The sequence below is a fragment of the Oryctolagus cuniculus genome, chromosome 6 (assembly GCF_051225735.1).
Source record: "Oryctolagus cuniculus isolate XC-2025 breed Fujian yellow rabbit chromosome 6, ASM5122573v1, whole genome shotgun sequence".
NCBI classification, from domain to species: domain Eukaryota; kingdom Metazoa; phylum Chordata; class Mammalia; order Lagomorpha; family Leporidae; genus Oryctolagus; species Oryctolagus cuniculus.
Window position 1 is genome coordinate 151235076 of NC_142872.1, and position 15754 is coordinate 151250829.

Consider the following 15754-nt stretch of genomic DNA (forward strand, 5'->3'; position numbering starts at 1 on the left):
AATGCTATAATAGTTTTAAAAAATGGGATACGAAGTTTAATATTCAGTATATTTGCAAGTAGCTTAAATAAAGCAAGGCATAAAACTGAATATTGAATTTAGTTGCAGTTAGGTTAAGTATACATTCATGAAAGGTGGACTTCATCATGGGGCTGGTGCTGTGGCCTAGCAGATAAAGCCTCTGTCTTTGGCACAGGCATCCCTTATGGGCACCACTTCATGTCCTGGCTGCTCCACTTCCAATCCAGCTCTCTGTTAATGGCTTGGGAAAGCAATGGAAGATGGTCCAAGTGCTTGGGCCTCTGCACCCAGATAGGATACCTGGAAGAAGCTCCGGGCATTGGATCGGCCCAGCTCTGGCTGTTGCAACCATTTGGGGAGTGAACCAGCGAATGGAAGACTTCTCTGTGTCTCACTCTTTCTGTCTCTAACTGCTCTCAAATAAATAAATCTTTAAAAAAAGGAAAGTAGGCTTCATAAAAATTAAGACTTTTAACTCAGCAAAAGACAAAGAAGCCATTAAGAAAATGGATAAATAAGCAAGCTACAGACTGAAAATGTGCATCTAAGAAAGTGAAGGAACTATATCTATAATTGATGCAGCATACTGTATATATAAGTAAAAAAAGATAAATACTCTAATTGTTTAAATAGTAAAGATTTGAACACTTAACAAAGGAAGCTATATAAATGGCTAATAAAAATATGAAAAAGGTATTACAGATTTATGGAATAAACACTACTGAGTTGGTAGCATAAGCTTCTCTACTAACTCCGTGGTCCATTCTTTATCTTAAAAAGCTGTATTTATTCTTTACTTGCTTTCTGTAATGGATCCATAGTTTTATAATCAGTAAAATGATATCCCTCAATTCAAAGAGCCACTAGCCGTGAGAGACAAACATGCTTGGGAGGATGTTTTCTTAGAAAAAAATCAGACACCAAACTAAAAGCACATTTCTGCTTCCAAGATTTCAAAAGAATTGGAAAAGTCCTAAAAGTGCTCTTTTTGTCTCTTTGTATCGCTAAGTCAATATGGCACACAATGAGAGATTGTTTGATGTTCATCACTTGTTATTCTCTAGTAACTCTCATCATCTCCATTAACTATACATTGTTGGCTTACTTGCCAGGGCCTGTCACTTTGCACTTGAAATAAGCGGGCACGAGAGAATGTCAGAGGTGGTCTGTAAAATATAACCAATAATATCTACCTGATTTCTGGCTTTAGCAACCAAGTTTTGGTTTTTCTCCATATATTTCTAAGCTTTTCTGAGTATTTTATAGATAGAACTCCATAGTATGTAGCTTTTTTGGTGACTTCTGTCACTTCTGAGAATGCATTTGAGATCCAGCCATAGAGCTGACAATATCAGCAGTGGGTTGTATGGTACGGCTGAGTAGTATTCCATCATGTGGGTAAACCAGGGTTGATCCATCCATTCACCAGTTGAAGGACATTTCAGTTGATTCCAGCTTGTGGCCCTGTGGATAAAGTTATTATAAGTATTCATGCACAGGTTTTTATATGGATACATTTTACTTTCTACTGGGTAAATATTCCAGGTATGGATTTGCTGACTTTTACGGTAAGTATTTGGTGCTTATAAGAACCTGTCAAACTCTTGAGTAAATATTCCAGGTATGGATTTGCTGACTCTTACGGTAAGTATCTGGTACTTATCTTGTAAGAACCTGACAAACTCCTTTTTGTTGTGCAGTGTATGAATTCTAGTTACTGTATACACTCACCAGCGCATGGGTTATTTTTGGTTTTGTTTATAATTTTGATCATTTTGGCAGCTATGTGGTGGTATCTCATTATAGTTTTAATGTACATTTTCGTAAATTCTTTATATTTTAATGTTTCTTGTGTTCACATGGGAACATTTGTGTATCTCCTACATTTGTCCTTGAGTCCAGTAACAGAACAGATGGCCTACAGCAGTGACTACAAGGGTAGACCCTCAGAGCAGCCGCAGTCGTTTCAGGCAGTACCCTCATAAAAATACAGGAGCTGCTACACCTGAAACTCTGAGGATGGGACTGAACTTAACAAGCGCCTCAGGTGATTCTCCTGTGTGCCGGAGTTTGAGACCCACTGGTTTACAGTAGGAGTGCTCACTCGTACCTGGGCGTCAGTAATAACTGTGGACGTTTAAAAAAAAAAAGGTCAGCACTAAGTCCTTAGCTGAGAGACTTAGTGGTAGCTGTTAGGCCTGTAGGGCTTTGTTGTCTAAGTTCCCCAGGTGATGCTAATATGTAATAAGAGTTGTGGATAACTATCCTACTAAAGGTTTGTTAGCTAGGTACCCTAGAGGGTACAAATATGACACAAGTTCCAGATCTCATGTACACAGCTTAAAACCCAAAAGGGAATATTCATATATAAATATCTTAGCATAATTAGAGCACGTATAGGTTATTCAGTATTTACCTAATGAATGAAATTGTACTTGGTGGCCTGGGTTTGACTAAAAACTAACTTTATTCTGTATGTAAGAACCTCACTTTTATACTCCATGTTGTACTTAGTATTCACCATTCAGCAGGTGTTTATTGAGTATACTAGCAGTATGGCAGTGAGCAAATAGACGAGCCTCTGTGCTCTCAGAGCTGGGACGTTCTGGTTTTCAGTACCTGGTTAGCATCAGATCACTTGACAGCATTTTGATGGAAATACTTAGCTGCTCTAAAACAAAAATTGTTTATTCATAAGCCTTCTTAGTCTTAACAATTATCATATTTGTATATTTGTAATGCTCAAGTGCTGTCCGTCAGAGTTATTTGCCTTGTATTTAAAATTTAAGGAAGCTGGGGTGGTGGGACAAGTGAGGCCGTCTGGGCTTGAGCTGCTCTGTGGCCCACCTTCCGCAGCTGCTGATTGTGCAAGATGGCTTCCCTGAGAAACGAGGGCCAAAATGAGGTACAGGATGCACCAGGAAAACAATATGGACTACTAAAAAGACAAATTCATTTGTATATAAATAAGTAAAATTATAACAAGCGTAAGTCTTTTTTTCCTGGATAACTTTTAAATTCATTTATTCATTTACCTGCATAAATGTTGTTAACAGTGTTATGGATAGAGACTGTCAAAGCCATTGAAAGATTCTGAATTTGAAATCAGAAAATATAAATTCAAGTTATGATTCAGCCAAGTAATTGTTTTTTGTTGCGTATTTTTATTTATTTCCTTTCATTTATTTGAAAGGCAGTGAGGGAGAGAGTGAGTGATCTTCCATTGGCTGGTTCACTCCCCAAATGACAGCAATAGCTGGGGCCGAGCCCGGCCAAAGCCATGAGCCTGGAACTCAGTCCAGGTATCCCACATGGTGCTAGGGACCCAAGTACTTGAATCAGCTGTCACCTGCTGGCTCCTGGGCATGCATTAACAAGCAACTGAGCAGTAATAGAGCCAGAACTCGAACCCAGGTGCTTCAGCACGAACACCAGGCATCCCTAGGAGCATCTTACCTGCCGCATCAAATGCTGATCCCATTTTTTTATTATCTCAATGAAGTTTTATTTTTCTGAAAAGTATGAGTCATAATAATAACAATAATGCTAACTAGCCCACAAAGTTATATGTTCAATTAGATATGTATGTGAAAGTGTTTTATGAACCGTAATATACCTCCCAAATATTAGTTTTAGCTTGTTAAAGGCATTTAGTAATTTTTATTTATATATATGCATAAAATATAAGGATATTTGTTTTTAAAATTACTATCAGTTGGCATGAATCATTAAGTGCAAAAAAGCATTTTGCTGAAATATTAAAATATTTTAATGAAGGATAAAATATGGCTTTATGGTCCAGTAGTTAAGGAATGTTCTGTAAATGGCAAAGATGTGAACAAAAAATATAGATCCAGTAGCAAGTCATTTTTCCATACAGTATTGATTTGGGCAACCCTTTCTTAACAAGGAGGCAAAGACTGCAATGCCAGGGATAGCACTGTTGGCACTCTGATGAGCACATGCATTGTGCGCCGATGTGTGGAGTTACAAGCTGCCACCATGTACTCTATGGCTCTTTAAAATACTAGGAGTTTGGTTAGTGATACACATTAGACTTAACTGAAGAAAATTAACTCTGCTGTTTGAGTTTGGTTATTTTTAAATCACCTGATGACATTTCAAATTTTATATAAATTTTATATATTCATATATAATACATATTTTTCCCAGTGTCTTCATCTCATGTGATCTACTTCCTAAATGACGTCACTCCCCGGGACTCTGCATGACTAAATCTATGAAGCAGAGAGGTGAGGCAGAAATGTCTTCCTAGAGGAGTGATGGTTGCTGAGGAAGAATCTGTATGAGCTCCCTAACCGGCACATAGCTCCTGGACACACCGCTTGCTTTATCTTCTTTTGAAAGAGAAAATCATGCTGATAGAGCCATTTTTAGGTTCACAGCAAAACAGCAGGAGGTGTGGAAATTTCCTATACGCCTCTTGGCTTCCTCCACCTACAAGTATAGCCTCTGCTGTTACCATTTACTTAGGGAAGAGGTGTCTGCTCTATGCAGGGTACTATACTAGTCTCCAGGAATATTAACAAGTAATTGATATCTTGACAGAGAAAAAGTGGACAAATAACCTGAGATTGCAGGGTCCTAGAACTTGACATGAAGAATCTGGAGAATGAGGGGCCAGGACTGTGGCGTAGCAGGTTAAAGCCCTGGCCTGCAGCACTGGCATCCCATATGGGCGCCAGCTGCTGCACTTCTAATCTAGCGCCCCACTATTGCACCTGGGGAAGCAGTGGAGGAGGCCCAAGTCCTTAAGCCCCTGCACCCACGTGGGAGACCTGGAAGAAGCTTCTGGTTTCAGATCCACTGAGCTCCAGCCTTTGCTGCCACTTGGGGAGTAAACCAGTAGATGGACTCTCTCTCTCTACCTCTTTCAGTAACTTTTTCAAATAAATAAAATAAATCTTTAAAAAAAAAAGAATTTGGAGAAGGAATGAGAGTGGAGTAGAGATTAATTAAAGGTTTTCTAAAATAAGGATAGCAGTTATTTTTTAAAATGCAAGAACGAAAGTTTCCAGGTCAGCTAAATCAATCAGTTTGTTTTGTTATGGGATTACATCATTTTTATGATGCAGTCTGCATTGAGCTAGAATGTCATTTCAGTAAGAGCAGGGACCTCACTGCCTTTGATCTGTATCCCCAGTGCCTAAACAGTATTTGGCATAGAACTAGCCGTGTGTGTGTGTGTGTGTGTGCATGTGTGTGCGTGTGTGTGTGTGTGTTTGGGATGTGAATGAAGGGCTACAAAAGGGGGTTATAACTTAGTTTATGGGATCTTTTTTTTTTTTTTTTTTGCTTGTGGGACAGATTCTCCATGGCAAATTCTTGAACACATACCAGTCCTGGGAATGAGAAGACAGGGCAAGGCCTTGCACCTTTTACCAAGGTTACTTTAGCAGACCAGACCTGGGCAATAGTCCTGATGATCGGTACAAAGGATGGCTACGAAGTTTGCTGGAGGTATTCCCAGACTTTCTGGCAACCTCCCTTGACCTGTTTGACCATTGAAGCCTTCCTAATGAAAGATGCTTCCTTCTTCCTCCCCTAGGGGACACACTGCTTTGATTTCAGATATATAAAGTAAGAACCTTAACTTGTAGTTCTTTCCTCCAACCCTCAGCCTTAGTAGCCTCCGTCTTTCCTGTTCTGTGGTAGTGTCAGTTTCTCCCCTGCACAGAGTATTAAGTTGTCCATTTTTCTAACATTTGATAATATTATGGAATCAAAGATGTGCAGTAGTAGCTTATTTTGGTATTTTTTTCTTACTGTTTCTGAGCACAATGGCTTTATTTTGCATTTACCAAAAGCAAAAAATTATTCCTGCAAAGATGGGAAGAATTAGCCAGTTAATGAGATGTGCTATCTCCGTCACATTTGTTCAAACCTCTGCCCATCCATCTGCATTTCCTTTTGCTCCCGCTGCTACTACTGCCCTGTTTGCATCTTGTCCTCAACCTCAGCCTCCAAGCTTGACTTCCGCCGGTTTCTGCCAGAGAAGTGACCATTTCACATGTCAGGCTGGTCGTGCTTGTCCGCGTGAAGCTGGAGTAGTGAATGGTGTTCCGTTGCTCTTCTGGGTCCTTCTGGCACCAGGCTTGTTTTTCATCTCCCCGCCCCTCTGCTGCACTCTCCTCTCTCTAGCCCTTTGATCTAGGAACTGGTAATTCTTGGAAAGTACTGTTTCCTTTCAGCTCCATCCTTTGTGTGCTTTGTGAACACTTGCTGGCTTCTTCATGGAGTTTTCTGCTACTCCGCTCTCTTCCCTTGTTTGATTAAAACAAGCCCATCCGACTGTCTTCATACAGGTGTCACCAACTTCAAGGTGCAGCAAGTGCACATGTATAATGTGAGACCTTTAGAGAAGTTTTAGTCTGGAGAGGAATATCCGGTTACACAGATTAGGAAAATCAGTAGATGAGATCATTTGGCAGGAAGTTGAGGCAAATTTTATGTCAGCTTGGAAATAAGCTATTTTGTTTTTGATAGTATGCAAAATGGAATGCAGTAATAAAAAATCATATTCATAGTCTACTACTTGAATGTGTATTAAACTGTCCTTCAGCAATGTTGGTAAAACTGTGTCTGCTGCTTTGGTGATGGTGTATCTCATAACACACACATACACACACATATCCCGGACTGAAATAATTTAACTTTCTCATCTTGACTGACTCATTTTGACTCAAATAGCAAGTTTTCCCATGACTCTGCCTCTAAGAATAGAATGTATATTATTATCTTTTCAGAATACCAAGCTTTGTTTTTTCTGTGTTGGCTATTGGCCTGGTAATCGCTTGAGCTGAAGACTAAAGGTCATAGCAGGAGGAGCAAAGGAAGAAGCGGAGGGTTGAGAGCAGAATGTTAGAATTATATGTCATAAATACCGACACTGTGGTTAATAATACACCAACTGTATCTGAGGATCAAGCTTTTAAGTTTTCATAATACAATGATATAGATCATTAAATAATGATTTAAGATAATTATAATCAACTGACTATTAAAGACATAGGATGCATGCCAAGACTCTTTAATATACTTTCCTTGTAAGTGTACTTTTGGGGATCTATTCTCATATGATATTACCAAATGCAAATGCATTGTGTACAGTATTTCTCTAAGATATTTAATAGGAAAGTTGGGAAACAGTGAAGAGCTTTGTGAAAATTATCTTCAAAATGAATCATTTAGAAATGTGTTATTGCATAATTATGCATTTTAAGACAGTATAAATATTATATGTGTATTCCAATCACCATCACCCAATAAAGACATATTGTGAGCCATGAACAAAAATAGGGAAAAAAGGCATAGGACATGAGAAACAGCAGCAAGTAATCTAGTTAGATCAGACCATGAGTATATGGGAGAAGAGCTTACAAGGGTAAGTAGAGGCTTATTTTTGGAGTTACTTGTTACTTGAATCTGTTACCCTTGTGAGTTACTTGTTGCCATTAAGAAGTAGTAGGGGGGCCAGTGCTAAGACACAGTGGGTTAACGCCCTGACCTGAAGCCCTGGTATCCCATATGGGCGCCAGTTCGAGACCAGCTGCTCCACCTGATCCAGCTCTCTGCTATGGCCTGGGAGGGCAGTACAGGATGGCCCAAGTCCTTGGGTCCCTGCACCCACATGGGAGACCCAGAGGAAGTTCTTGGCTCCTGGCTTCCGATGGGCACAACTCTGGCCATTGCGGCCAATTGGGGAGTAAACCACCAGATGGAAGACCTCTCTCTCTCTTTCTCTCTGCCTCTTCTCACTCTCTGTAACTCTGACTTTCAAATAAATAATAAATAAATCTTTAAAAAAAATAGTAGAGGAGGATGTTTAGGCTGTTGGTTGAGACACCAGAATTCCACATCAAAATACCTGGGTTTGATAACCAGCTCCACCTCCTAATAGATGGAGTAGTGATGACTCACGTAATTGTGTTCCCATCACCCATGTGGGAGAGACCTAGATTGAGTTCCCAGATCCCAGATTTGGCCCAGCCCAGCCCTGGCCATTGCACACATCTAGGGGGAAACCAGTGGATAAGCATTCTGTCTTTCTCCCTGCCTCTCAAATAAAGTAATAAATAAAAAGTAATGTTTCATGGAGAGCTAGTCTTTACGTGGAGAAGTTGACACAAATATCAAGCATATTGAATTTAAGATTCTGCATTTTAGTCTATTTTCCATGAATGGGTGGAAATGAACAAAGCTCCAGTATACGGCTCTGGCTAAAGAGGAAAGATGGGCTCTTCATCTGCTGCCAGGCCATGGAACTCTGGGAGCAGATGACCTCTGTGTGGGGGGAGGATGCCAAGCCACCCAACCTCAGGGCAAGCTCAGGAGGACTAAGGACTAAGGAGCCAAAAATATCAAAGGGGAAAATGGTTTTTCTTCTTAAGAGAATCATTTTCTTCTTTTAGTTGAATTTCCTTTTGTCCAAATGTACAAAATTCTGAGTCCTACACAGGGAATCATTTTCATGTTTCAAAATCTCATGTTTAAAAATTCATAAACTAAATTTCATAATTTAATAAGATTTAGCTTTGGAGGGAGAGAAACTAACCATTATTTTTTTATTTTCTGTGCTTCTGCTTCATTGGTCTTATTGGTCAGGTTTCCTTCATCTTTCTTTTCCCAGTCTCAAAAAGTGATATTTAAAGCAATAAAGAGTAAAAGGCGGCTGGTGTTGCAGTTCGGGTTGGCTAAGCTGCTGCTTGCAATGCCACATCCCGTACGAGTGCTGGTTCTAGTCTTGGCTGCTCCACTTCCTATCAAACTCCCTGCTTATGCATCTCAGAGGCCGTGGAAAGTACGTGGCCCCTGCCACCCATGCTGGAGGCCTAGATGAATCTCCTGTCTCCAGGCTTCAGCCTGGCCCCACCCAGGCTGTTGTACCCATTTGGGGAATTATCCAGTGGGAGGAAGATCGCTCGCTCTCTTTCTCTCTCTCTGTCTTTCTCTCTCCTGTTCTCTCTAACTCTGCCTTCTAAATAAATGTCTCTTAAAAAAAAAAAAAAAGATCAGTCCTGTTTTCGGCTATCCAATTTCATAAGCAAGAAACACATAGTTTACTTTAAAAAAAAAAACTCTCATGGCTCATGAAAGGATGAAGTTGAGGTATACTCTTTAATAGGTAGTAGTTTTTTAGCAGATCAGTCAATACAAAAGCTAGCAGTTTTTATTTGGAAATTATACTTTAATTCCATTTTTTAAATTTTAAGGTTATTTAAAAATATTAAACATATGAGATGATTTTCTTTTTAAAAGATTTACTTATTTGAAAGGCAGAGTAAGAGAAAGAGAGAGAGAGGAAAGGGACAGAGAAAGAGTTCTACCATCTACTGGTTCTTACCTCAAATGGCCGTACCTGCTGGGACTACACGAGGCTGAAGCCAGGAGCCTGGATCAGGCCTGGTCTCCCTAGTGGGTGGCAGGGGCCCAAGCTCTTGGGCCATCTTCTGCACTTAGCAGGGAGCTGGATCAAAAGTGGAGCAGCTGAGACTCAAATGGGCACTCATATGAATCCTGCAGGCTGTAGCATAACCCGCTGCATGCTGGGCCCCAGGGGATGATTATTAATGGCTGTAAACTGAAGTTGAAGACTGCTCAGAAATTAGTATTAGTATTGCTACATCATGTAAATACTCAGTCTTAAATTAAATGCTAATGAGTTTCTTTCAGTTTGCCTTTATTGTGGAATAATCCCTTCCGAAATTTAGCAGCTTAAAATCGCAACTATTCATTTGGCTCCTGATTCTGTGAACTGGTCAGTTGGCCTGGGGTTAGCTGGCTGATTTTTCCTTTGGTTTTGCTGGGCTCACCACACTGGCAGATTGTCTCTGTGCTTCTTGGTGGAGCGCCCCTGCTGGTGGGACAGCTGCTTCCCACTCCATGTGAACTCATCCTCGGGTAGACTGGTTCCATTTTGTTTACCTGCCGGCAGAGAATAGGTCAGACCTTTCAGAGCAGAAGCTGAGGGTCTCCTGAGGCCTGGGCTTGGAAAGTGCACAGTGCAACTTTTGCCCGACTTTTGGTCAAAGCAATGACAAGGCGGCTCGGAGTCAAGGGATGGGCAAACAGACTCTGCCTCGATGGAAGGAGCTAGAACATATAGTGGACAGATTTCGAGTCTACCACGCCAGCTTATCTCTGCCTGTTCATTCTGAAATTCTTATACCAAATTTTAACTGCCGAAGCAGCATAGACTTGTGCATGCACCCATAGTACTCTTTTTTTCTCAATATACTACCTCTGAAAAGAAAGGACTATTTGAGGTAATCTTACTCTTCTGATTCGTACATTTCATCAGAGACATGTTTGTGTGTTTAGACATCAAAGCAATTTGAAGAGTATTTAACAGAAACTAATGTACAACTGATTTACTTATACAGTATTTGTTGAAATATCCTTGAGTGTTTTGTGCCTGACTCTGGGCTAAGTGTAGAGAAAAAAGAAATATGTAGCACATCTTTACTTTCAAGACATTATATTCCACCAGCGCTGTGGTGCAGCGGGTTACAGCCCCGACCTGCAGCGTGCACATCCCATGTAGGCGCAGGTTTCAGTCCTGGCTGCTCCACTTCCTATCCAGCTCCCTCCTAATGCATCTGGGAAAGCAGCAGAGGATGATCCAAGTGCTTGGGCCCCTGGACCCACGTGGGAGACCTGGAAGAAGCTCCTGGCTCCTGGCTTTGGATCCGCTCAGCTCTGGCTGTTGCGGCCATTTGGGGAGTGAGCCAGCGAATGGAAGACCTCTCTTGCTCTCTCTGCCTCTGCCTCTCTGTAACTCTACCTTTCAAATAAATAAAATAAATCTTAAAAAAAGACATTATATTCTTACAAGATAGGCAAACTTTATATCCAAAAAGTGTTTATTACTAATGTGCCAAGGACTCAGCTTTAATCAAAGGTGGAAAACAGATGGACAAGACTTAGTCCTCATAGTAGAGCATAGAAATAGATATTTACAACTGCTTGAATAAGTGCTATGGGAGAAATATAAGCTGAGTGCTTACTGAATTAGCGAAAGAATGGAAGGAGGCACATGAGTGAGTGCCAGGATATGTGATTCATATAATTAACACCCTAAAAGAGAAAGATCTTTGAAACCAGGGAGTGATAGCTTCAGAGTGAAAATGAGTTTTGAAAAGACTTTGAAGAAGAGGTAGAATTTAAATAAGTGGAGAGGTGAGAATACTACTAAATTTAGAATTGGGTTGTGTTTTTCCAAGAAGGTAATTATTTAATTAAGGAGAATCTTTTCAACTAGTGAATGTTGAAGAGCATGAGATAATAGAGCTACAGAAGTGCTGTAGGAAAGATGATGCTGGCAAGATGGTTGGCACATTTTTTCCTCTCCGGTGGTCCAGGACTTAATTTTCTTCCATGAAATATTTGTGTTGGTTGGAAAATTAAATAAAGAATCTTTATTTTATTTTGTAAGGGAAGTGCACATTTCATTTTCATTGAATAGTGCTTTCACTGAGTAATGTTTTTTCCAAAAAATAGAAATAAATAAGGTATATTCCTACTGACAAGGAAATCCAAAATGAACAAAAGTAAGGAAACCCCCATTGAGTAATGTCAGCTGGTACTTTCTACAAGTATATCTGGATTTATTTAAGGGCTAAAGTGGTAGAAATAATTTGGGGATTTCCTTTTCTAAAACTTGAAAGATAAATTTGGTTTTTAAACTATCTGTTCTAGTTGGTCCTATTTAAATCATTTTGAGAAGGATCAGATAAAATGCATTTTATTTTATGCTAATTGGATAGTACAATATTTAAACATAGACCAATTACTACAGTACTCAAATATAGTTATAGAATAAAAGAATCATAATTTGTATTTATATAAACCAGAGGCAGTCTTTTCCTGTTAAAATGGCCTTTCAAACACCATTGTGAGTGAGTCCCATTATCTAGTTTATCATTGCCTTTCTTGTCTAACTTACATGCCACAGTGTGATGAGTTTCTGCAGAATTCTTTGAGAGTAACTTTTTTTTACTACCTCAGTTATTTTCAGTGACAGGGATTTTGGGGACGTATAATAGCCGCTATCATTTCATTTTAATAGGTGGGAATACATGTTCGTTTCAAAGAGAATGAATCGCAAGGCTATTACAGGTTGAAAGTGAGATTGCACTTGAAAGTACTTTACAAACTGCAAATAGGTGTAAGGCAGTGTTACTGATGACATTATTGGTCTGAGATTAGAATTTATTCTTTCAGATTCTCTACAGAGCAGTAATAGTTCATGGCTTAGACTCCAGAGCTACACATTCTGAGATCATGTCTGAGTTCAGCCCCTTACAAGCTGTATAACCCGTGAGTGAGTTTCTAAAACTTTCTGTGCTTGAGTTTCTCCATCTGTTAAAATAACAGAATAATAAAACAGCTACTTCACAGGGTTGTTTTGAAGATTCATGTATAGAAGTCACAACACGGTCCTGGCACACATTGAATGTTCTGTAACTGTTAACTATTATTTTCATCCTTACCATCATTATCAGTGTACCATGTAGATGAGTTAATCATTCCTATATGCTAATCATGTTTTTCTTCCTGAAATTCTTCTACTCTCCTAGTTTTGTATTTTCTTCAGATGGAGAGTTCACTGAGGATAAAAACTGACTCTCATCCATTTTTAATTCCTCAAAATATGGCACAGTTCCTAGCTTGTGATAGACGTTCAGTAAGTTAATGGATTATATTGTATATTTATACCTGTGACCATGGGTGGGGGCCTGTTAGAGATGCTGTTCTATTTTGCTTTTTTCACATGGTATATTTTGGGTTTTGTTCTTTTTTTAATATTTTAAAGATTTATTTATTTTACTTGAAAGAGTTACACAGAGAGAGGAGAGGCAGAGAGAGAGAGAGAGTGAGTCTTCCATCCACTAGTTCTCTCCTCAATTGGCCGCAACGGCCGGAGCTGTGCCGATCCGAAGCCAGGAGCTTCTTCTGGGTCTCCCACGCGGGTTCAGGGCCCCAAGGACTTGGTCTATCTTCTACTACTTTCCCAGGCCACAGCAGAGAGCTGGAAAGGAAGTGGGGCAGCCAGGTCTCCAACTGGCACCCATATGGGATGCTGGAGCTTCAGATGAGGGCGTTAACCTGCTTCGCCACAGTGCCGGCCCCACACATGGTATATTTTGATTATTATTCCATTTCCTATGTATAGAGCTTCCTTGTTCTTTTTTTTTTTTTAAGGTTTATTTATTTATTTGAAAGAGTTACACAGAGAGAGAAGGAGAGGCAGAGAGAGAGAGATCTTCCATCCACTGGTTTACTCCCTAATTGGCTGCAAGGGCCAGAGCTGTGCAAATCTGAAGCTAAGAGCCAGGAGCTTCATCTGGGTCTCCCACGTGGGTGCAGGGGCCCAAGGACTCGGGCCATCTGCACCAATCAGAAGCTAAGAGCCAGGAGCTTCATCCAGGTCTCCCACATGGGTGCAGGGGCCCAAAGACTTGGGCCATCTTCTACTTCTTTCTCAGGCTGTAGCAGAGAGCTGGATTGGAAATGGAGCAACTGAGACTTGAACTGGTGCCCATATGCGATGCTGGCACTGTAGGCAGCGGCTTTACCCACTGCACCACAGCACTGGCCCCAGCCTCATTCTTTTTAATAGCTATCTATTATTGTTATTCTTTGGCCATTACCAATGTCACTGCAAAGCCTATTCCTTTTTTTTTTTTTTTTCTTTTTTAAGATTTATTTATTTGAAAGACAGAGTTGGAGGGGGAAAGAAAGGACAGTGTGTGAGAGAGAGAACAAGAACACATGCTCTTCCATCTTCTGGTTTACTTCCCGAGTGGCTGCAATGGAGTGTAGTTCTTGACCAGGCTATTGCGTGTGCCTCTGCGCACAGCCAGGTGAGAAGAGTCCAGTGGGTAGTGAAGTTGTTAGCCAGACTGCAGTTTGAGCAGATGATTCAGATAAGTGGTTGAATGCAGACCACTGAACATCCTTGCCAGGTTACATATTAATTATTTTGATATCCTCGTGGGCTAGGAAGCCCCGACTCACAGGGGCTTTATTCCGACTCACAGGCGCATAATTCCTTTATGAAAATGATATGTTTCTAAACACAGGATAGGATGGGACTGCTATATCCAGATGTAAGGTTTATCATGCACTACACAGAAGTACTGGCCAAGGAGGCAAGGGGTGACCAAGTTCCAGCCCATGTTCCCATCAAAGGCATGTGCTTCCCGTGCCTGGAGGAAAGTGTTTTCCTCATCCATCTGCTAATTCCTATGCTCAGAGTAGGCAAGGCGCAGCCTTGTGTCTTGCTCTCATGTCATAGACTTAAAATGAAGAACATCCCCCAATCTGTTAAGAAAAAAATATCTTGGGATCAATGGGCAATCATATTTTCTCATCTAAAAATTGCATTCAGTAGTAAGTGATAACTGATCCTAGTTTAATTCCCTTTTATAAAACAAGAATAGGGAAAAGGAAAAGAGAAGAACCTAAGTATTTGGCTTTGAAAGAATAGACCTGTATAAGGAAGAAATCTTGAGCTTTTATGCTCTTTTTTTTCTGACTAAGGTTTTTTCTCTGCCACGGTATTTTCCTCAGAGGGCACTGGAAGTGAAATGAATCATGCCATGGAAGAATGTCCTCTTGGTCTGCTTAGGGTTGTCTGTATCCCGCAGTGTACCTGAAACTGGTCATGGCATTAAATTGTGTTCCCAATTGGCCCAAGGACTAGGCATTCTGAAATGTGATTTCACTGCCCGTGTCTGTCGTGGATCTAAGCTTCTCTTTGGTATTTTAGTAAATATAGATTGTTATGGAGTGACTTAGCTCAGCTTCATTGTCCCCAAACAGTAGAGTCTACAAAAGGCACTAGTGCATCTCCTCATCTCCTCCTCTCTTTCTCCCTCCTTCCCTCTCTTTCCCCCTTTCCCCTCCTCATCCTTCCTACCCTCCCCCTCCTCTCCACTCTTCCCCTCCCCTCCCCCTCCTCTCCCCTCTCCTCTCCCCTCTCCTCTCCTCCTCACCCTTCCCCCTTCTCCACTCCCCACCCCTTCCAATCACACAGAGGTGTGGAGGTCTGTAGGCCACCTCTAGCCTGAAATGTGAGACTCACTTGACACACACAGTGTCGGGATTTCTTGTTTTTAAATGCATTCGGATCAGAGTCAGGCCTCTCAGTCACTCTCTGACCCTTTCCTTTGTCTTACATCTGGCCCGCTTCAACTGCTTTCTCTCTAACATTAAGGTGTGCAGTTCTTGCTTTACAACTGGGACACTGTCAGTGTAGAATTAAGGCAGGAAATTAGAAGACAGAGTGAGAATCTGCCCCTAAGAGCTTTATTTAAGTATTGAGGAATGTTTGTTCTATATTATAATTTTGTTCCAATGTCATTCTCCTAACTGCTCTTCATATTTCATTACTGTTAGACTGGGTTGTACCTTCTAGCAAGATAAATACAAGGTTGATAGACTGAACTGGGGGATTGTATCAAGACTTAGAGTACTAAGCATCAATAGTAGGCTAGTCTCTAAGCCAAAATACACACTGACACTGAGGTCAAAACAAGTCATAGGTCAGAGCTTAGGGAATAGTCACAGACAGTCTTAGGGAATAGCAGTTACATCCAGGGCCCATAGGAGCAAAGGGATCCAGAATCTGGGCCTCCAGGACCAGGAAGTATGTGAACATTAGAACAGTGAGATCGGATCAGACATCGCAGAAAAGAAGGTGGGACCC

At 40.7% G+C, this 15754-nt stretch overlaps 1 protein-coding gene across 11 annotated transcripts in view; it reads left to right on the forward strand.

Moving 5' to 3' along the window:
* NSMCE2 (NSE2 SUMO ligase component of SMC5/6 complex) overlaps positions 1 to 15754 on the forward strand; it is a 249738-nt gene that overhangs the window by 100994 nt on the left and 132990 nt on the right. For 2 of the 11 annotated variants that reach the window (XM_089336488.1, XM_089336490.1), the window contains one exon: positions 197 to 7338. The exons of the other annotated variants lie outside the window; for them this stretch is intronic. In XM_089336488.1, the coding sequence (XP_089192614.1) occupies positions 197 to 384 (188 nt within the window). In that variant the 3' untranslated portion in view covers positions 385 to 7338. Of the gene's footprint in view, positions 1 to 196; positions 7339 to 15754 lie in introns of those variants that run through there. 11 annotated transcript variants of the gene reach the window in all.